Source organism: Cydia splendana, chromosome 8, assembly GCF_910591565.1.
Source record: "Cydia splendana chromosome 8, ilCydSple1.2, whole genome shotgun sequence".
In the NCBI taxonomy this organism is placed as follows: domain Eukaryota; kingdom Metazoa; phylum Arthropoda; class Insecta; order Lepidoptera; family Tortricidae; genus Cydia; species Cydia splendana.
Window position 1 is genome coordinate 4,007,400 of NC_085967.1, and position 23,662 is coordinate 4,031,061.

Consider the following 23,662-nt stretch of genomic DNA (forward strand, 5'->3'; position numbering starts at 1 on the left):
CAAGCCTGATTTACTCATTAAAGTGTACGAACTTCTATTGTTCTCTGATAATGGAAGATTCACGTTTTTGTTCACTTTTAATTTAGAGGATAGAGCAAAGACCAACTCCAAAGCTAAAATACAAGTTCCTTTATATAGTGTACTTATTACGTTTGACTCTTCACAGTTGGGTTTTTACCAAGTTTCAATACACGGTGTCGCTTTCAGTACGGATCAAATGATGATCAACAGATGACTTTAAGAACTACCGATTTGACTTCCACATATGTGCATTTTAAAAGTATGTTCAGCAAAAATGATGCCTGAGATATAACAAATTTTTGTGTACCTGCTGAACCGTGCTACATTTTTAACTTGATTATTTCTAAAAGTATGAATATAAATTGAATACATTTTGAACAGACTTGTCTGAAAACTGTTCTAATGGTTAGGTGTCAATGTATGGACCCATATTTCGGTCTTCCTCAGAAACCATTAGGTTTTAATTTTCGCTATTATATATTATATTTAATTATCGCGTAAGTAGTTCTTAAGATCCTTTATCATTGGCCTTCGTTTGATCAATACCTACCGAAAGCGACAGCCTATATAAATAATAAGGAATAAACACGTTGTTTACCGACAAAGTAGGGTGTTTAGGGCATAATAATCAAGTACGTGACATCATGATCAACTCAATATGGCAGCCGCGACGCCTATAAATAGCGAAATGTCGTCTGAATTATCAATGAGTTCCGTTCGAGACGTTTGTACACAACAATTTCTCCGTTGTTATGTAATTAGGCACCTACCACTGACTACCAGCAACCACCAGCGAAAAGTCTACGCCATTTTTAACTATAACGAATATTTTCAAAAAGCGTTGGTAGTCCAGCGGTAACAGCGTGCGGCCACGCATTGGGCGGACAGAATAACGTCAGAGACAAAGGCCAATGGCACTGGGCCCAAGACAGAGCGGCTTGGAGCACTGGTGAAAAGTGTCCACATTCGTCACGACCCTCAGCCATGAGGACACGACAAGGAAGAAGAAGAACAGCGTGCGACTTTCAATCCAATTAATACATAGATATTTGCTTTCTTCGAAATCATAAACGTGGAAATTACGAATTTCCCTAGACATGAAATCCAGAAGGTACTATTTCCCGTCTTCAATATTGCAAACGCATTGGGTAGGTAGGGAGTTTAGCATAAATAGAATTGATTTAAACGTTCCGCTTTGTGATAGGTACAGTTGATGCCCGATATCAATTCGGAGAATAATTATTTTCATTTATTTGATGACTCCGACATTCATGAGCGTCCTCTGCCTATGAGTCAATACAGTACGACGATAAAGCACTTGTTTAGTTTAACCCCGTGACTTGATGACGTGTAGGTCATTCTTTGATTTCTTTGTAAGTTACAGAGTGCTAAACAATTTCTTGGAAAGCGTCTATCAAAAGCATAATAGAGGAATGTCAGACTTCAAAGTCAAAGTTCGATTCGTAAACCAATAAATCAAAATTACAATAAACCTATTTATTGTATATTATCTATCTATATTGTAGTAATAAACGCCGATATTATAAATGCTGTGGCAAACTGCATCAGTAGGCGAAGAGTTTAAATAACAATAATTATTTCAATTTAAAGTAAGTATATAGGTACATAACAGCGAGCTGAAAAATTGCATGTACAATAGAAATAAATTAATTTTTAAATTAGCTATACACTTTTGCAGCTGGGTGTACAAGTCTAATCATTATCAAATTTAGTTTTCCTGTCCTTTGCTTGTAATATAAATGGTCCGTTTATTCTTTTTTATTATAATTACCTAATCGTAAAGCTGAATGTATGATTGATTACAATTGTCTGCGGCGAGATGAAACGTATCACTCGACCTTATCATTCAACTCATTCAAGTTGGAGTTTATGTATAAGCGTGGGGCCACCTACGACATTTCACAGTAAAAAAAAACCGATTACAAACGACTCATTTATGGAAAAACCTGGTTTAATAACTGTTTACAGGTCCGGTTGTTTTGCCAAGATTCAAACGTCAAGAATATCTTTGTGGTAAGGAGTTGGACTCTCATCAAATAAAGTATTTTTTTAATCAGTCCACAACATTGACCTTAAGTGAAATATGTGACGTCCCACGGTCAAAGGTACCTTATGGCGGGTATGGAGTTATGCATACCCCAGTAATCTACAATAAATAAGCTATCGATAACACAAAAGATCAACCTTCTAGGTTGCGTAGTTACAGAGATATGATTTTTTGAAAATAATGTTGTGAAATGAGCAACTTTACGATAGAGAAGTTTTAAGTTTAGCCGCCTAAAAAACTATGTTCCTGAAGTAAGTTACATAGTTGACTACAAATAATAATACCTTATATATCTGAGATTAAAAAAATATTGCGACTTGTTCTGTAATGCAAATAGAAACTTTTGATATCGACTGATTTATGTGTATACTAACCAATCTCTTGAAAATAAAGTTTTATTTCATTTTTACGATTGATTGCAATGAGCTCTCAAGATTTAAATTTTATCTATTAGAAAACGACACTGACAGACAGTTTAAGCAAAAAACAATACCGATTTAGAGGTGAAAATGTATTTTCTGACTTTTTCATATAAAATCACAAAATTGAATATTTTTACTTTTAATGTGACACACAATCAATTTTTCTGAGCACATATGAAAGAAATTCTGTCATTCAAATGAAATAAATCCTAAAACCCCAACTAAATACTATATTTAACCCCTTATGCCACTTTAAACTTACATAACAATAACAGTATTTGCTCCATACATTTACGAAAAGGTACCTTATGGAAATAAATCTAATAATACATCACTACAAAATATCAATCATATTACAGTTTATCTTTTATGAATAGAAAATATTAATTTACATTAAACTGCCCCAAATTTAATTAGTTCTTCGTCATAATAATCTTAAAAAAGACCAATAATTTGTATGTAATGAAAAGGTACCTTGTGGTCAAGTTACATGATGAGGCATGATGATGATGGAACAGTTAGGATAAACTAATAATATTTTGGGGTTAAGATGGTATAAATCGTCTATTTCTTATCAATAATATATTTCGGTTGCTATTGAAGATAAGCGGCATTGAGGTTCAATGACCTCAGATATTCCATAAGGTAATGCGTCGGGTATTGGCATTTTTCAGCAAACCAAAGGCTGATTTACTGCATGCGACCAAACCAAATGAAGATTATTCTAGTTAAGAAAGACTTGACGAGAGTAACTTTGGTATTAATAGCAATCTACTTGGATTTGTGATGTCGGTCTATGTACGGTTATAATATTTGCGAGGCGCCCCAACCAGAACTGAAATTATCAAATTAGTTTTGCAGAATGCTAATACAGTTACCAATCTACCAAACTTCTTTTCCCGTATTGACTAGTTTTTTTGGGAATTTTCAATCTTTTTTCCATAAGGTACCTTTTCTACTAAACTCTGAGACGACATTACTAGGCTTATAACTAACTTATAACAAAAATAAAAACAGGTAAACAAACGTTACGCATTAAGGTTTCAGATCACACAATAAAAAAAAATTGAGCATTTTTTCACCTCTTTACAAAACATTTCATATCTCCGAAACTAGAAACCCTCATAAGGTACCTTTTCCCGTGGAACGTCACATATATACTTTGTATTAAAATACTAAATACATAACTTCCTTACTTAAAACCCATAAAAAATAACGTTCTGAACATGACTGCCGAAGATTAGATGGCATTCTGAGGTAACGGTGAAACAGAGGTTTGTAAAATCGAAATAAAATTAAGACCTGCAGTCCTGCATGGCCAAAACTTAAGCAGGTCTTAACTATTTTTAGCCAAAGCAGTTAATTAGCATTCAACTGAAATGGCCGGAAATGTACATAAGTAAAGAAATCACATTTTGTGTAAAATATCTAATAAAATAATGGTTACTGCGAAACATGTTTGGTCTTTTAACTAGATAATAATATATCACCGAGTCATTCCCATGTAAAACTGACAGTCAAATGTAAATAAATACCACCTCCCATGCATTTAATTACAATGTTAGGAACATGTAAAATTGGGTTACGGGTAAGTAAGTTTCATGTGAACTACATAATTACCGGTCTCCTAATGTGTTGTTAAGAGGGGGTGTTATATTCCGAAAAAAAAGTAATTAGAAGGGAACAAAAGATATGGCGCGTCACATGGATTTTGCCATGGGACATAGGGGCTATTCATAAATTACGTCATTTCAAATTAGGGGGGGGGGGGTCTGGACATCGGATGATGGTAGCATGACGTAGGAGGAAACGGGGTCATTGGAAGCATGATTTATAGATGATTTTAGGGGGGAGGGGGGTCCAAAATCGTCAAAAATCGATGACGTAATTTATGGACAGCCCCATAGGGATATATCGCGCGAAATAAAAAGTGTATAAACGACAAAGGTATTAGGTACCTCAATTACTCTGAAAAAATAATTCTGTTTAAAAATTTGCTGATGGTGACGACACTCGGCTATATCACTAGTTATGTTATATTCAAATTAGGTATATTGCTGAAAATGTATGATAATTAAGATATTTATTTGTTAGAATATAAAACTGTACCATTCTATGTAAACATGTAATTAATGGCAAATAAATAAATAAATGAAATGAAAATGTTTTGATGATTTTATTTCTACCGAGCCAACTTTACATCCAAATTGGGGTCATTTCGCCGCGGTCTGATAAATAAGACAAAACTTCGTGTAATTTCGTACCACTGTCGACACGTACACGCTCGATGTCAAATTCTATGGCGGTTAAAAGGTTAAATATAAAAACTGAAATTTTGCGTCAGCCCCCTCTTAACGCCGGCAGTAAGCTCGAGGGGTTTACGGCCACCAGAAGGACGTGTTTGTTGACTTACTTACATTTTTGGGTCATGCTCATAAAAGTTCCAGCATGAAATGTTACGGAAACTAGGGACGGGATCGCTGCGGCGACATATCGATATAATGGATTGACATATAAATAAATATATAAATAAATAAATATTATAGGGTCATTCTTACACAAATTGACTAAGTCCCACGGTAAGCTCAAGAAAGCTTGTGTTGTGGGTACTCAGACAACGATATATATAATATATAAATACTTAAATACATAGAAAACAACCATGACTCGGGAACAAATATCTGTATCATCATACAAATAAATGCCCTTACCAGGATTCGAACCAAGGACCATCGGCTTCATAGGGTGTTTTAAAAATTAATAATTACCTAATCAAAAGTTTCGACAATAACAACGACGGACTAAGGGGCTATTTATAATTTACGTCATTTCAAATTAGGGGGGGGGGGGGGGTCTGGACATCGGATGATGGTAGCATGACGTAGGAGGAAACGGGGTCATTCGAAGCATGATTTTTGGATGATTTTAGGGGGTGGGGGGGGTCAAAAATCGTCAAAAATCGATGACGTAATTTATGGACAGCCCCTAATCCGATTCGAATAAGGCCTAAGTTTCCCCTGGGCTGGAAGGTCAGGTGAGATAGCAGTCGCTTTCGTAAAAAAACAGACAGACGAACAGAGGCGCACTATAAAGGTTCCTATTTTCCATTTTGGTACAGAACCCGAAAACGAGTGCCTGTGCCAATTCTTGGGATTAGGCTGCCAAACGAACTCCAGGCTCCCCAAGTGAGCTGTGGCAAAATGTCGAGAAATCCGAACCAGTAGTATGGAGTGTCCATATCTGTCTCGACTGATCATCCGTACAATTTGGCTTCAAGTTGCAAGCCCTAGTGTAGGTGTATTGATTTTAATGGTTCGAATTTGCCCTATATGATTTACCCACTACTTTTACCCTAATGAACCCATCGCTCTTAGGTCTAATAGACTCAGCCCTAAGATTAACGGGTTTAACAAATGAACATCGGAATTAATTGGGGGTGTTCACAGGCGCGCCCGCGATCGATTTACTGTCACTCGTAATTTGATAACAGCTAATCGCTGGGCGCGACGTCACGGAATGTTTTTGGTTTCCGAATGTTTTTCATGAAATAAACAAACAAGGGAAAATAAGTGTTGAATAACTCGACACTAAGCACCACAACTTATCTGAATAACGTTTCTTTCTCAATTTTTCATATGTTCTTTTTACTACAACTAAGGATAATCTAGCAGCACCAGACGCGTAGAAATGGGTAGGTAGGTTCTTGAAGTATACATACACACTCCAGCAAAAAACATTACTTCTCTTTTCTTTGTTCTTTCTCGGTTAGCAGTTAGTATCAAATATAATGCCAATTCAATATTAGTGTCATTTAAATGAGTGCATGCAGCCAATACCTGTTCGATATTATTCAAAGAGGTATTTACTCACATTGAGAGTACAGGGGAATGGCATCGTATGGTTTAACCTGACCTGAGGCAACCTAATAAGTGGAGAGGTACCGCCTCGTTACAGAAAGTCATTAAATGACGTTTGTATTTACTATGTAGTGTTTTTTCCGGATGATGAGTATTAATTAAGGTTGATAGAGCTCCGAGTAGGCACTGTGTTGCTTACGACCTGCGTTTCTCCGAAGCTGTGGCGTCTTCGTCCTCGCTATATTTTTTGAATGATTGGCAACGCATATGCACTTTCTAGAATATTTCCCCAGCTGTCATGTAATCTAAGCCTTCTTGGAAGAATCTGCATTCCGCATGCATTTTCACTCGCTTAACGTGGAGTGGAGGAATGGAGCTGTGATAATATTGGCATAACTTGTAAGACAAATAGGACTTGCATCAATCTGCCTATATTTTGAAATACCTACGTGCTATAGGCTTTTACCATCGAATAAAAATGCGCTTTAAATAAGAATTTCGCTAGCCAGCCTGATAGTTATACTACGCACATCTATGTGCGTAGTACCCACACTAAGTCGCATTTTGTACGGTAAACGAACCAATCTGGAAAACTAAAAAGCACTTCCTTAATATTGCAGTACAGTAAAATAAAATGTTAATGACACTGTAATGCAGTGCATAGTTACACAGATTTAATTTTGGAGGAAAAAAGTTACCACTACTTTTGAGGTTATAAAATTTCTTATCTGAAAAATAAACAAATAAATATCTTCCTTAAACTCTACAAAGAACTATTTCCTATTTCAACTTCAAAAAACTTATTTCCCTCCAATATCAAGCTTAAAATGTGATAATTATCTCAAGTATCTTCAAGGAAGATCAAACAATGCTTTATGAACCGCTCATTTTCATTTCATATCGATAAAAACAATTTAATAGCGTGACAACACTGCTTATCGCGCGACAAACTATTGTTTGAAATCCGATATCGCGGTATCAACTAGGTACGTACATTTTTTAATGTTTCGCTGGTTGGTCGAGGTTAAATGAATAAATAATCACAAGAGCTGTATGAATTGGCCTTGTAAAATACAGTAACATTGTTGAAAACTGCTGAAATACTGTTTTAATTATGTCAAACGTTATCATTATCGAACTCGTTTTGTTTTACTCTTTAATTAAGTTTAATCGACTTTCCCGGAGCATGATTCGAATTAACAATTTGTCATGGTTGTTAACTGGTTTTGATACGACCTTAAAGATCGCTCACGCTGATTGGTGCATGTGAAAGTCGTGCGTGAGATGCGCGACAATCACCTTTTTTTATCTGTGTGAAACATGTCGCGCGAGTAACTAAAAAACCGGGCAAGTGCGAGTCGGACTCGCGCACGAAGGGTTCCGTACCATAATGAAAAAAACAAAAACAAAAAAAAACGGTCACCCATCCAATACTGACCACGCTCAACGTTGCTTAACTTTGGTCAATAATCACGTTTGTTGTATGGGAGCCCCATTTAAATCTTTATTTTATTCTGTTTTTAGTATTTGTTGTTATAGCGGCAACAGAAATACATCATCTGTGAAAATTTCAACTGTCTAGCTATCACGGTTCGTGAGATACAGCCTGGTGACAGACAGACGGACGGACGGACGGACGGACGGACGGACGGACAGCGAAGTCTTAGTATTAGGGTCCCGTTTTACCTTTTGGGTACGGATCCCTAACAAGTGAGTCTAAACCGTAAAATTATTCAATGTTAACGTCTCACAACAGTTTAAATTCGACCACCAAGACGGTCCTCAAGGTCGTGTCAAAACCAGTACAAAACCATAACAAATTGTTAAATCTTAATAGGGTTAGGGTATTAGGATTAGAGTACTGACTTCGACGGAGACGGCATTCTTTAGTGGTATTATAAGTAGACGGATGTCCTCCACTGGTTCGTCCGTCATCCCCCCTGGTTCCCCTGGCCCAGGTGGCATGCGTATACGCATTTCCCTAATAATAGGAACGACGTCTAAAAAAGTTAGGATGAAATGGAAACGACTGCTGACAGAAACCTTTAAAAAGCTTCAAAACTTCTTCAAATAAATTACGACGAGCAGAAAAGAAGACAACGGCTTGGTCAAAAAAAGTAAACCGAGCCATCACAAAAAATCAATAAATCGCAGGTCGATTCGTTTCATCATTTCACTTTCTATGGTGACATAACACAACTGCACTCGTAAAGTAGGTATTACGTAGACCGGCTTGTTATGGTTTTTAGAAGTTACTGCAATTATGAAACTAAAAAAAAATACATGACCGTAATAAGGTTTTAAAGCGGTGTTTCTAAACGCTAATTGGAGAATCTAGCTAGGGCAAAACGATGACAAATTGACAATCCAGTTTACGATATTCAGTAATAAATTGAGTTTTTAGATTCAAAGTATATTCATAACGCCAGGGCCGTCTTAAACTATGCTGGGGCCCTTGGGCACATAAATATTTGGGGCCCTTTTGGAAAGTAAAGAAAGCGAATTAAACTAACATTTAACTACTATGATCTTCTATTTATTATGAGTAATCAAATATACTGTTACTGTCTATCCTTCGGGGCCCCCTGAGGATGGGGGCCCTGGGCAAGGGCCCCGTGTGCCCTTATGGTAAAGCCGGTACTGCATAACGCTAAAGTCGCTACCTACATAAGTTTATATACATTCCGACCGGACAAAAGTTCCTTTAGTTCAAATTGCAAAAGGAGAGCGCTGAGAAAACAATATAAACCCAGGTAAACCATAGAATTTACTTTTATTTCATGTAAACCATTTATAATAATGTAATAATATGTTCAATCGAGTGACCGTATTAGCCGGTTATGATTCATATTTTTAAATAAGTACCTATGTTAAATATTCTCCACCCACTTTAACCCATATTTTTATAACAAATAAATAATGTCCCAGATATAAGTCCAAGGTCGTGACCTTTATTTGGCCCTGAAATAATCAAGTCAAGGTCACGGCTGGACCTTTAAAGTAACCCGGTCGCTATTGTAAATAACACCTTTATAGAGTAAGTATCTATAAAGGGCAATTTTGCCTAGATCGGTGTCACGAATGAAGTAGATTTTCCATAATATTGTATTGAGTTATCATTATCGAACTTTCTATTGCTACATATATGTACTGAGTGTGCTTTTCATTTAGTACACGCCTACACGGAACTGTGGACATTTTTCAAAAAAGAGTTCCATCTGGACTGGAATAGGTACTGAGAAAAGCCGTTTCTGAACCGATTAGGAAATAGGTGTTTACCCCTTGTTCATTGAGACCTGAACAAGCGAAAGACTAAACAATTCTACCAGATGTCAGCCTTAGTACTTTTTGTACAGAGTCTGACTGAAATAGCAAGACACGTACGTTCGTACGTTTCCGTGAAAATACGATGGAAAATTATCATGCACTACATCTGTACAAGTATTCACACAAGAGACATAATACTTCGCTGTGTTTTAAATATAGATGTTACGAGTCAAAGGCGTTTTTAGTGTACAAGTTTTACGGGCCCATGTTAAGAGGCGCGCTGGCCTGTTAATTGACGGAGGTGGTAATGTGATGTGTTAGTTAGGTGTGTGTCATTGGCTTATTAATACAGTGGCCCCGTGGTACTAAACATATATATTGGGCAACCTGGAGCTAATTAGATTTCATTTTTGTTTGAGATAATGAACTGTTTTAAGATTTAGGCAATCCCGTGGGAATCTAGTTCTGGTAGGCGCACCGTCGCTATAATATACTTTGAATGCTGCTAAAAATATCAACGAAATAATATACCTACAGAATACTACAAAAATAACGGGATCTAATATGGATACACTATGACTTTAGTGCATGTTAATTTGAGACATTTGCTACATACAGTCACCTGCAATAATATGTTACATATCGAAGGCCGCAAAAATATCTGACACGATCTTATTTGTAAAGCCGTAAAAGTTATTTGTAGAGCGTGTTACAATTTTTGCGGCCTTCGAAAAGTAACATATTACTATGTTGCAGATGACTGAACGACAGTCTGGCTGGTACAGTTGACGTCAAAGATATGTTTATACTTTTGCACCTTACTCCTTTGTAATAAGGCGAAAAGTGTAAACATATCTTTGACGTCGACTGTACCTAAACTCATTAATATGACATGATAAAAATTTCACTGTCGTGGCGGTAATCGAACCGAATCGACCGTCAAAAATCGAATTAAAGAGTGAAAAGAAGTACAATAAAAGGTAAACAAATGACAGAAAAACAAAATATGTATTTTCAATTCCCTACGTTTGAGGGCCCTCGTATTAAAGTTGAAGGCATTTGTTTCGCCAAAGTTGTTAAGTTTCGGAACGAAAAGACAAATAAGAACAGGAAGTAGTACACTTTTGTGTTAAGTACACTTTTGTGTTAAGTGCTGTCCCCTATCGGCCACCTTTAGCACTACTATATACGTGGACCGCACTAAAATGTAGGTGTTGCCGTGTTGTTGAGATCAATTAGAACGACCTAGTTAGCAAGCTAGTTCTGTTCAGTAGCCTGTACTTATAGTAGAGGTAGTATACACAGTAGATGGCACTAAGAACACAGGCCCAGACTGGGGTCGGCACTGACTGACTTCTAAAAAGAATCGCAAGTTTTATTTCAAAAGTAGCCAAGTTCCTATATCCTTCACTGATGGAATACTATTCCCAAATCACGAAACTTGAAGCAGATGCCCTAAACCTCGCTGGAAGATATCTTTACGGTGTCAAATAAGGGCGTGCGTCTTACGCACTTAATGTCTCTACATATTCCTAACCATATAATGTTTCAGAAGAGTGTAATTTCACTGTCATCCTAATCTGCGATTTAACACTGTTGGTATTTACTTGAAATACTGAAAAAGATGCCAAGAACTTCATCATGACAAACACAAAAGTGGTTCCCTTGCGTACTCTTGCGACGGTGGACTCTGAATCTTGTTTACAGTGCCCATAATTTCTTACCCTAAAATTTTCTATACAAACAGCAACTCTCCATCGGTGGACCTTAGGCCTTTTGTAATAAGGCTTACGAACTATCAGATAACAGTGTGGGTGATGACACTAACCTACTAAAGTCACTGTTAATCTCCACTAACCTGTAACACAGATGCCATTAGCGCCGTCATGGCCACCAGCATTAACTGCTGTCTAGCGTACTCATGAAGTGGGTTCCCGCAGCCCTGCTGGAATATAGCGCTGTGGTCAGACACGTAGGGCTTCTGAGCCAGCGTGTCAAGGATGCCCTTGCCTGTGCAGGATACGGGGATGTTGTTGGTGTGGAGAAAGTCTCCTGGGCCCGTGACGCCGCAGCACTGCATCTGAAATGGGAGAATATATTGTCATTTACTGGAAAATTTGAAAGTAGATGATGCTCAATCCATACAACTGAACTAATCGACTTATTTTAGTGTCTTATTGTTTGTAGTTGGGCATTTGTGATAGGTAATTATCTTTTTCTAGTAGGTTATAGGAGTTGTATTAAATCTACGATTGCAATTATAGTTTACAAATTATCAGTAGCTTTATTAAAACTCAAAAGGTAACTCCAAGAATCGCATTTATATTATATTGAAGTACATAGACAATTGGCCTGAAAATAATGTCTTCTTGAGAGGGTCAACCGGGGTAAATGCGTCTTTTAAACGTTTCTTTTAAATGGAACATTTTAGAACTATTGCAACCCTCCCTGTTCGTTGTGTGGTCACTGAACTTTTAGTGTAGACGGCTATAATAGTTATAAAATACATATATTGCGTTTGGAAGATATCTTCAAAAGACGCATTTACCACAAAAGACGCATTTATCCCGGTTGACCTAACAACATAATATGACTGTCTTCTTATGCAGTTTGTCCTACCGCAACGACTCATAGAAGCTGTCCTCCTTGTCTTCCATGCATACAGATAGGACGCCATGTTGGCCTTAATCTCCAGGTCTACGCAGTTCCAAACAACCAAAGCCCACACGAAACAGGCAAACTCGATCACCAGGATCAGTATACAACTTACATCTTTATGCAGTTTGTCTCACGGTGGACTCCCACCCCAGCAAGTCGTACGAGCTGTTCTCCTTGTTTTCCATGGTGTACTGCAGATAGGACGCCATATTGGTCCTGATTTCCAGGTCCACGCTGTCCGAAACAACCATTGCCCACACGAAACCGGCAAACTCGACCACCAGGATCAGTAGGTATACAACTTACATCTTTATGCAGTTTATCCCATCGCAGCAAGTCATACGAGCTGTCCTCCTTGTTTTCCAAGGTGTACTGCAGATAGGACGCCATGTTGGTCTTGATCTCCAGGTCCACACCGTCCCAAACAACCATAGCCCACACGAAGCAGGCAAACTCGATCACCACCACTAGGATTAACAGGATACCGGTCTGGAATTAAATAAATGTGCATTAATAATGGTTATTTAAAAATAAAGTGTACCATATACTTTCTTTCAAAAAACTTACAACTTATTGGACTATTGATTTAAATAAAGTGTCCGAATAATAGTCCTTGTGATTATGAGTCGAAATAACCCATAAGTTGATAGATTTAAAAAAATGGTAGGTGTTTTTCATTCTGAAAACGCACTGATACCTGTTCTGGATAAGGTGGACGCTTTTGGGACCCACGCAAATGCATATGCATAGGTATTAAATCACGGCAGAATGGTACATAAAGAGAGTGCAATGCAATTAGATTGATATCAAACAGATTTCACATTTTTTTGCCTGCCCAAATCAAGTTTTAGATGTCTTATAATCAATACGACCAGCGAAAACCCCGGATATGAGACTTGGTGAAACTAAGTTCAACTAGTTACTCCTTCGGAGTAGGTACCTAATAGGTACTTAAGATAATATAATATTCAATGCAGCCTTGGTCAAGAGTCAAGATTCAATTTTGCGTGCATTAAAGTGATGTAGACACGCAATCTACAGTATATCGCACTTATATCACATATAAGATTTAATAGATCTTCTATTGCCTTCATAATATGATCTAGTTTGCTTTGAAGCATGAACGTGCGTACCTAAAACAAAGTATGCGTGTAGACGCATAAGTATAGACTTATTTGATACCTGTTGTTTCAAAGTTCCAACGTCATAGGTAATAAGACTAATAAGTATATAGGTCTAGAAGTCTTTATACGGCTTTTGTTACCTATGCCATTACTTAAGTAAGGGTTAGGTACAAGAAACTGTGTGAAAATACGCACAATGGTGACATGAATTTGATGCATAGACGTAGCCGTCCTCCAACCAATCCAGGCTATGGAGCATGTGATGATGGCCATCATCAGAAGCAGGATTGCGGGGTATTCCATATTCACCCCTATGAAGTGCCGATAAATGAAGAGCCGATATAAAAGCCAGCCGCTAATTCCAAACAGTACTACTGCTGACATCTGTGGACAAACGGAGGGATTATTTAGTTACTTGCGAACATTAACCGACCGAATTCCAAAGTCGACATACGCGACAAGTTTTCTAGTTCTAGCTTCCTGTTCACTATGACTACTAGCGCCACTAAAGTTCGTCATGTGTCATGCTTAAATTAATCCGATTCAATTAATTGGAAGGAAGAAGTTTAGCGAGCTAATTCTTCAAAGTAATGACTGAAAAAAGTGTGTCAGCAATTGATCCCACAATTAATCACTTAACCTTATCATTATTTACATTATTCCGCTGAATTAACAAAAGTTTTAACTATAAACATTAGTTTTGCCGAGCTGTTGTTATGACTACGTAGCGAACTACTTATAACGGGAACGGAGTTTCCCCGTTTTTCAGTGAAAAACTTATAAATAATACTCACTGCGAATAGTACGTTGAAGATAAGCACTAGGTACTTCCAACAGTTTGCTGAGATGGCCATTGTAATGTAAACAAATCCCTTCACATGTCAAGTAATGTTTGAAAGTGGACTCATAACAAAGAGCCCGGTCGTTCCACCTCACGGATTTGTTTGTGTTCTGTCTCTGCGTGGTGCGTGCGCGCCCACGGAACGAGCGCCGACTGGGCCGAGTGATGCAACTGAGCCGCACTTCAGAATTTAACCATTCGACATTTATCTTGATGAACAACAATGGTCTTATCGCAATTACTAAAATCCAATGCGTATCGACATATTGTCGACAAAGTTCTGAGGAAACAAGTTACTCATCAAAATATCGCTTATCAGACTTCAAATGATAACGATGTATACAGGTGTACCGCGTACCTACTTGAACGGTTGATCTAACCTAATTCCTGTAGGAGATAACCTAGAGTTTAGTTTGAAACGTAGAGTGCAGGCGAGGTATTCTTGGCCCTGCGACATGATACATTTTCTATTTCCGTGACACCGTTGGCGGTTTACTTTCGCTACGTCAGCTACGTGCCTCGAGTAAATGACTTATAAATATATACATGACGAGCCCATCATGAATACTTAATTCATTAAACATGGAATATTCTGGATAGAGGCCTGAAGGAGATTCACGTTTTAAACATCATAGTTATCACACATTTATTGTTTCTTTACAATTAATAGTTTACATGAAAATCGTGTAGGCGCTATGTGTTTTTACTTAGTGCACCTAGGTACATACACATAGTTCTCGTAAATGGTAAGCCAACAAAACCCAACTAATACAGTAAACAAGATAATAACATTAATCATATATCGTAAAATGCAAGCATTCATATACCTAAATCGCAAAAACACAAATCTTTCACTAAAGCGTCGGGCATGGTTTGCATACGGAGTTTCCCAATCAAATCATCAATCTCTTCCTTAAGATCGGGACTGATAGGCCCTGCTTGATTTGCAGTACGGATCATAGCCCTCGCCTTATCAGTGAGTCGTTCTTTCATCGCCAGAATAGCCAAAAATGCCCAGCCATCTGCAAGCATTGGCTCCAAATCGACAGCGACAGTGGCCCAACGTTCAGCCCTGTATCGATCTCCCATTTGTTCGTATATACGCCCTATCAGGAGAGCTGAATGACCTCCTGCAGCTATCTTATGACACCGAGCTGCTCTCTGCAATGCTGCGCTAGGGTTAGTGTGAAAAGTTCCCCAAGCCGCTCGCAAAAGTAAAACTGGACATTGCTGTGCTCCTGCCTGATCCGCTTTCAGATATGACACCTCACAGTCCCCATCCCAACCGTTAATACACGCTAAGCAACTAGTCTGCATCTGTAAGAGAATAGCACTTGGACCAAATCTAATGATAGCTTTCTGTGTCATTTCTAACGCCGCGTCATATCTTCGTCTTAGGAGAAGAGAGGCGGCACGAATATAATACACATCGACGCAAACATTACTGTTAAAATTATGATGCGCTCCTCTGTTAAAGCATCCGTTCTCCACGCATTGCAGCAATCTCTCAGTAAAATGATAGCATTTTAAACAGAGGAAGAATGCCGCCGAAATTAAAAATGGGTCTGTGACTGCTATTGCAGTTGGAATCCAAAATACTTGCTCTTCTCCAGTTGCTTGCACCCAACGCTCGTAAAACTTTTTCCATTCCCGGGGTAGCAGAAACGCTTTTCTCATATGCTTTGCAGCTACGAATGCTGCATATTGATCGCCGATATAATGATACTGTGTGTGGACAGCTGCCGAAGATATTGCATTAGAAATTCCGTCGGAGCTGTCACCCTTTAGAGCTATTCGTAAAGCCGCACTTGCAGTTTCATTTCCCTCTGGGCCTTTGTCGAATTCTTGTGCACCAAATAACCACAATAAATATTTGTTCTTGACCTGAATAGTTAGCGCTCGTAAATAGTGATTTCTAGCCTCTGCATCGTTTCTTGCTTCAAGGCATACTAGAGCTTTAGACAAAAGTGATCTCGGATTTGTAGCTGATACAAAGGTTTCAACGTAATAATTAGCCAATCTCGTGTCTCCAGCTAATCGACATCTTGATGCAGAAAAAGGCGTGGGGGGTCGTGGTGTAGGGGGTCGCGGCTCGAACGAAGCTGTTACAGCGCGCCTGGCCGCGGCGTGCTGGCTTGTTACTGTATCTTGCCATTCGAGAGTCGTACAATCACCTGGTGGAAACTGCCTTATCATCATACGCACACGCATCATCAGTCGGCTCGCCGCTGTACGCTTTATGCTTTGACCCATACGCACAGTGCCTCGAGTCGCTAAGACACCTAACTCTCTGTGAACCGCTAATGCTCCACAATCTTTCCTTATTTGTCGAGCATCTAACGACGGATCTTCTGAAGGCGCTTCCGGTGGAAAACTATTAACGGGAGTTGGCGGTCCTTCACCAGGTAACAACCCTAAGGTGTTGAAAAGAAACGACAGTTTCGTCTTTGGCACGAGTGGTTCCATTAAATCGAATCTGACAATAATGTAGGCGCAGTGGCCGTATTCATCTCTTAGAACAGGATCCGCGTCTCGAGCACTGGTACCCTTAGCGCTAGTAGGTGGCAAATCCAACAGTGGCCCACATATTGGTAAATCATTTTCGTTATATAACAATAACCTTGTGCTGGTCGTAACTCCAAATTGTGCGGCTTCCAACAACACGTTTGCATCGATGAATCCCATATATCGACCACGTAATTCTTGTTTTCCAACCTTTGGTATTCCAGCCATTTCAATAAAAAGAGGGGATGAGAGTCTAGTTCGCAATAGTACTGGATCTACTAGGACTCGCTGCATGGAATTCCAGTACACTGATCTACAGTCTGGAGTGTTTTGGATTTCCAAATCCGACGGTACAAATACGTCATCACATGGCACATTGAATTGTGTATTAGCTGCATAGCGACCTTGGCTGACTGTTGCCCACACAGATTTCGTAGCAGAAGGAGAGCTTAAGGACTTGCCAAAATTTACAGCTGCAGTTTGAAGAACTTCATCGAGAGCAACGGCTCCCAAATAAACAGTTCCATCCCTAGACGGGGGTAAGCAGTGTGCAGAAACGAATGTCATAAGAAGAGTGCTTTTATACAATTTTGAGACAGTCACTGAATTTACCGTTACTTCAACTGATAACCCTGTATCTTCGCCGGTATTTATTGACACTAGAGGCACGGTTACACATACTTTGTCTGCCCCAAGTACCAAAGGGAATAAGTCCACCGATCCTCCGGCGCGATTATCTCCGTGTAGCAAAGGGTCTGGATCTTTAGCTCCCTTACCTCCAGACGCTCGGAGCAAACATATTAATGGTTGACTTGCAACTAACTGCTGAATTTCAGGTTCCTCAATGTTTATCGGTAAAAGAGTCGTTTCTAGTAAATCAGTTTGCCATTTACATTCAATCAGAATAAATCCATTGAATAATACCATAAAAATATATTGCCCAGCACCCAGAGGTGTACCCTCAAGAATAACAGAACACCGGGGTCCTAGTTCTAGAGATGACATGGTCTCAGCTCCGGAACTGGATTTCGATCGTGGCATTTTTAACAAATGCAGTGGTTTTGAAATCGTAATAATGAATAAATAATATGGTAGCTAATGTAGTAAACTATTTCATTTCATTTCATAATCAATAAAACTGAACATTTCACCAAAGGTACCTACAGTTTTCATCAAAGAGCATAATAACAAAGAGCATATAATCACTACGTGGTTTTCATTTATTGAAGTTGTCAAGTTGAGCTGCCAATATATGTAGAAAAAAATCTAGCATAGCTTGCAAAAATAGGTTTGTTATAACTCTAACATACTTTGTAGTCTGTGTAACATACCTATTTATCCATTTGTGTCATTCTAACGCTTTTTTAACGCAAGTTGTAAAAGCGCTCGTAATGAGCCCTAAAAGTTTTCCAGCGTCCCGTTTTTAGGGTTCCGTACCCAAAGGGTAAAACGGGACCCTATTACTAAGACTCCGCTGTCCGCCCGTCCGTCCGTCCGTCTGTCTGTCACCAGGCTGTATCTCACGAACCGTGATAGCTAGACAGTTGAAATTTTCACAGATGATGTATTTCTGTTGCCGCTATAACAACAAATACTAAAAACAGAATAAATTAAAGATTTAAGTGGGGCTCCCATACAACAAACGTGATTATTGACCGAAGTTAAGCAACGTCGGGCGGGGTCAGTACTTGGATGGGTGACCGTTTTTATAGATAATGGTACGGAACCCTTCGTTTGCGAGTCCGACTCGCACTTGGCCGGTTTTATTTTAATACTACAACGATGGCAAACTCATTGAAAACCGATTGGTCTGTGGGTCCCCCTGAGTTTAAGCGGCCATCGCAGCCTATGACCGCTTGCAACCCTAACGGAGCTATACACGAGCGCTTTTAATGCTTCACAAGTTCACATACCTTACCATGTTCCGCAGTGTATGATTGGTATTGTGTTATTATATTGCTTTCTCGTCCCACCGCATAGCTGCGTCCGACATCCGTCTGCAAGGATGGATGTAATAAGCCCTTTGGATTAGTCTACGTTGGCCCAATATTATTTAATTGTATTCGGCGTATTTTATACAGCCCGGCGGGCCGGCCGCAAACATACATCTCATTGAAAAAATGAGGCAGATGGTACGATGGTAGGCTCACCCGACTTGACCCGACATCGCAACGCAACCCAATGTGCAATAACTAAACGCAACTTGACGTTTGCTGTCACTCTAATTACGCCTTCATTGCACTGAAATATGAAACCTATAGGTCTATGCTTCATTGGAGTGAAAGAGAGAGATCCCCGCAATTTGCGAATTTCGTTTTTCGGGGTATGCACTCAGCATAGAAGGTAGGATCCTATAGAAGTGGTATACGCGTGCCTCCGTGAGGGACAAAACATAGGCAATGCGACACTATGATTGGTCGAATTTATTTGTTGCCCACCATAACCCATACTAATTTATGGTGGGGAATAAAAAAAATGTGAGACTGTGACAAGGACAAACAATAATAGAGCTTTCGCTGCTACTCCTACTGAAAGATACATAAGATTATCCCGTTCGTTCATTTCCCCCACCCATATTGCCTTATCCAGTTAAAATACTAGATTCATAGACAAGGACAAATAATAATAGCGCTTTCTCTGCTACTCCTACTGAAAGATACATAAGACTATCCCGTTCGGTCATTTCCCCCCACCCCTCATGCCAGATCCAGTTATATACTAGATTCATGTGTCACAGTCACGGACGGCGGACGTCAAAGTGACGTTTAGTGACACTCAGATGTTTACACGTACCTATTTTAATTTTATTATTTTATAGGACAGTAAATAAGTATATAATAACAATTAACTGAAAAATGCTACAAAATGTACACGTTATTACATGGATTTTATAAGTACCTGGTTCAGAAAGACGAATACTGCGTATTAATATTAGGTCTTGACAATGCAGGGAAAACGGTACCTACTTTTTAGCTCTATCTTTGTTAAGAAAGTTATTTGTGTATGTTAAGTTAGTCTTACTGAGATTTATTTTGGTTCCAGACTTACCTTGAAGCCACAAAAACGAAGTTTACGAAGAAGTACAAAGCCTTGAACCCGAATAGGATAACCACGACTGTTGGACTCAATATAGGAAAAATAGATGTTGACGGAGTAAGACTAAACTTTTGGGACCTTGGAGGGCAAGTGGAGCTTCAATCTCTGTGGGACAAAGTAATGAATCATTTATATTAACCATTTTTACCTGCAAAACATGTACAAGCAATGTCAATGTGTTCAGGCCCGGATTTAGACATAGGGTCCCTAGGCACGGTATGGCACTTAGAAAGGGGGCCCCCTTCTCCATCTCAAAACCATTGCTAGGTTGCCTGGGCCCCTAGGCCCGGGCCTTGTGGGCATAGGCAGGAATCCGGCCCTGAATGTGTGAATGTGTGTAGCTCTTAAATATGTAGGCTGGTGCCAGCATAACTTGCCCTGTCGATCCCTAGAATTGTGTCAAATTCTTGTTTTCTTCATAGAATTTTATGCCCCGGATGCCAGCCCTTTAAGCCAAATCTCTTAGAACTCAACTAGAGAAAGGGGCAAGCTATGATGGTGCCATCTATTGGACAAACCATTGACAGTTGCTATCCCAATTGAAAAATTTCAGTACCAAGCCCATTTCAATACAAAATGAACCCGACTAGCGGGTTCTTGGCACTGAAAGTGTTAAATAATTTTCGTGTGTGTTTCAGTACTTTGCTGAATGTCATGCGGTAATCTATATTGTAGATTCTTCTGACAGAGAGAGGATATCAGAGTCTAAGGAAACTTTCGGTATGTATGATAAATAAATGTGGTTATCAAACAATGATGACATTGATGACAATGCGATTTCTGTATGCAGCACCCACATGATAAATTTAACACATATTAGTAAAAGAATAAGGATCAAAGTCAAATGGCGTTCTAAAAGTTTTAATGCTGTTTCTAAAGATAGTAAATTTACTGGGACTACAAAATTAACTTTGACAATATGCCTCTATATTCTATACTAAATTCTCTTTTTTAATAAATCAGAATCATATATTTTATTAGTGATAAACTTAAAACTAAAATTAAAAATAAAATATGTATATTAAAATTGCTAATTATTAAATACTGATTGTTTTTTTTTTCAGACAGGATGATAGCATCAGAGCACCTATCAGGGGTCCCCCTCCTGGTCCTGGCTAATAAACAAGACATTCCAGACTGCATGGGAGTACATACAGTCAAACCTATATTCAACCAAAATGCACATCTTATTGGCGCGAGGGACATCATGCTTATGGCCACTTCCGCGCTTACTGGGTATGGTTTTGATACAACAGTTAACTTAACCTCCTAAAGTAAGGCCCAAGGTCCTACCTATAGTACTTCTTCAGTTCAATGAAATTTAAATCATATTCAATTGGAACAGAGTCGCTGTTCCATTTTCAAACAACGCAAAATCAACTCTATCTCCTACACTATAGATGCAAATTTCAGTGCCAAATTTTGGTTTTTTCAATTGTATGGCTGGGCCTTATGAAGTTAAGAGTGTGTGGAGCCCTAATCCCTTATTAGACAGAGTTACTTTCGCATTTTTTCTGGCTGTTCTCCTCTATGTAGGTACAGTTGCCATCAGATATATCGGAGCGGCTGAGGGACTCAAAAATATCTGAACACGCACTCTAGCGCCTTGATAATAGAAGCGTGTTCAGATATTTGTGAGCACCTTGGCTGCTCAGATATATCTGATGGCGACTGTACAGCTTGCATTTTTCAACAGATTCTCGTAAAATTTTGCGAACAGCCTCTTTAAATAGATTTTATTTTATTTTCTCGATTCAGTTCTTGGAATTTTTAATAATGGCGGAACCATGGGGGTCTTCATGGAGCCACGATTAAGGCTCCGTCACATTGACGCGGAAGCTTTCCGGGCGGGTGCGGTAATAGCAAGACGGTGATGTCACATGGAGCGCGATCAGGTCATTGAAATCGCCTCCGATCCGCGACAATGTGACGGGCTGACGGGCGAGTGACCGCGCACCGCGCCGCTTCTGCCCCGCGAGTCCTGTGACTGCTCCGAGTCGGTTCCGCATTCGGTCGCCGTATCGAGAGCGGTTGAACGCGGTGCCGCGCTTCGGCAATGTGACGTAGCTCATAACGTTCTGTGCATTCCCATGCAGTTGCGCGGTACCGCGCGCAATCCGCGTCGGTTTCGCTACCGCGTCAATCTGACGGAGCCTTTAATAAGTAGTATGGATTAGTCATGGGCCATAAAGTAGAATAGAATGATGACATTGACGACCACTTAGATTGAATGAATGGTATGTTAAGTTTTATCTAGTTATTTTTTAAATGTAAATTATTGCAATGGAGCACTTTAACGGTGATTTGTGACACTTGGTAAATTAAATACCTTATGTTAAAGTCGTAAGGACCATTATCGAGGGTTTTACACAAAGAGGATAAATTTAATAACATATTGAAATACAACGAGTAAGTATAGAATTTGAGAACTGGATGTGGTAATCTGTGACCTAACTTGATTATCTAGGCCTGAAAAAAAAAGAAGTCGAAAAGATTTATGAAAAAAGAATACATAGAATACTCATTATTTTTTAACAGCTGAGTAAACGTTTATTACGGACGTTTATAATGCAATTCAAGATGCGAAGGTCGTTATTAGGCCCCGTGCACACTGTCGTTTCCCGCCAGCGGTAAAGCGGCAAAAAAAGTAACTCTATTTCTGTGAGTCTATCTGTTACCTCTTCACGCGTAAACTATATACTGAACCGATGAAAATTGGTATGGCGTTAGTTTGGAGCCAGAGGACAGACAGGATAGTTTTTATCAATCATCATCATACCACGCAGACGAAGTCGTGGGCTGAAGCAAAGTAATGGTATTCCACCTATCCAATTTCTTTGTCCAATGTGTATTGCGTCTCAAATTTTGCTTTAATGATGAGAGAGTGAGACGAGTGATATTGGACAAGGACATTGACAGGTGGAATACCAGGTCGAATAACTAGAGTCCAAGCAAGCTAACTCGGCTTTCATAGAACCAAGGGGGAAGTGTCACACTAAACCTCATATCTTCATAGGAATTGTGACGAGTTTATACGTCTCTCCATATATATACAGGAGCAAATACCTAGGGACTCCGAGCACACTACAAGAGGCAGTCAGCAGCTACATTGCTAGGCTTCATGGAGGAGCTGGGGCGGTTAGAGTAGCGCTACCTCGTTTCACGCAAAATAGGCAGAATGGTTGTCGATTTGCAGAAAATGCCCAGAACCACTAACTACGTCTCTCGCGTCGAAGGGGTTAAGCGCAAAACGCAAAATATGTCCATAAATCAGCGTTGCGATGCGTATTCGGCAATGCGACGCGCCTATCACAGTAATATGTTTGCAATGCACGAGTTTATGCAAATAAATGTGTCGTTTTCGTTGTTATCAGCAAAAGGTACCCACATCGTCGGTTGTCGATAAAGACGACTTCCTATTGCATCATTATTGGCAGTAGCGCCTTAATGACAACCGATATTAAGTTACCTTTTGCTTGAGAATGACATAAATTATCATTTTACAGTGATGGAGTCGACGAGGGCATCCGGTGGCTAGTGGACTGCATCAAAAGGAACAGTGAGCAGCGCCCGCCGCGCAACCACGACGAGAATTTATGAAATCATTGCGACACCTTATCCATAACAAAATTATATATAACTGCTCGTCACCGCTGAATATTAACGAGTTTTCCTATTAAGATAATGATGCGGAGCGAACCATTGTTTTGTACATACATTATTGACATTGTAAGAATAAAAGTTATACTGAACGGTGTCTGTATTGCTGTCCTTTTTTAGTGATAAGTGTACCTTTGATAAGA

The 23,662-nt window shown here is 39.2% G+C and overlaps 3 protein-coding genes across 3 annotated transcripts in view; 1 reads left to right on the forward strand and 2 right to left on the reverse strand.

Moving 5' to 3' along the window:
- The window catches only part of LOC134792712 (23 kDa integral membrane protein-like), a 49,258-nt gene extending 34,456 nt beyond the window's left edge, over positions 1 to 14,802 (reverse strand). Inside the window, exons 1-4 of the mRNA XM_063764010.1 lie at positions 14,212 to 14,802; positions 13,613 to 13,801; positions 12,600 to 12,782; positions 11,494 to 11,715 (exon numbers count right to left, since the gene is read on the reverse strand). Of these exons, the coding sequence (XP_063620080.1) occupies positions 11,494 to 11,715; positions 12,600 to 12,782; positions 13,613 to 13,801; positions 14,212 to 14,271 (654 nt within the window). The 5' untranslated portion in view covers positions 14,272 to 14,802. The remainder of the gene's footprint in view (positions 1 to 11,493; positions 11,716 to 12,599; positions 12,783 to 13,612; positions 13,802 to 14,211) is intronic.
- A 91-nt stretch (positions 14,803 to 14,893) lies between these two features.
- LOC134792682 (uncharacterized) lies at positions 14,894 to 17,821 on the reverse strand. The gene has a single exon (XM_063763945.1). The coding sequence runs from the start codon at positions 17,802 to 17,804 to the stop codon at positions 15,078 to 15,080; it is 2,727 nt and encodes a 908-aa protein (XP_063620015.1). The 5' UTR covers positions 17,805 to 17,821; the 3' UTR covers positions 14,894 to 15,077.
- A 1,692-nt stretch (positions 17,822 to 19,513) lies between these two features.
- On the forward strand, positions 19,514 to 23,611 carry LOC134792720 (ADP-ribosylation factor-related protein 1). The gene is made up of 5 exons (XM_063764019.1): positions 19,514 to 19,721; positions 19,806 to 19,976; positions 20,498 to 20,579; positions 20,924 to 21,095; positions 23,366 to 23,611. Exons 1-5 carry the CDS (start codon positions 19,629 to 19,631, stop codon positions 23,457 to 23,459), a joined length of 612 nt encoding a protein of 203 aa, XP_063620089.1. The 5' UTR covers positions 19,514 to 19,628; the 3' UTR covers positions 23,460 to 23,611.
- Positions 23,612 to 23,662: the final 51 nt, after the last annotated feature.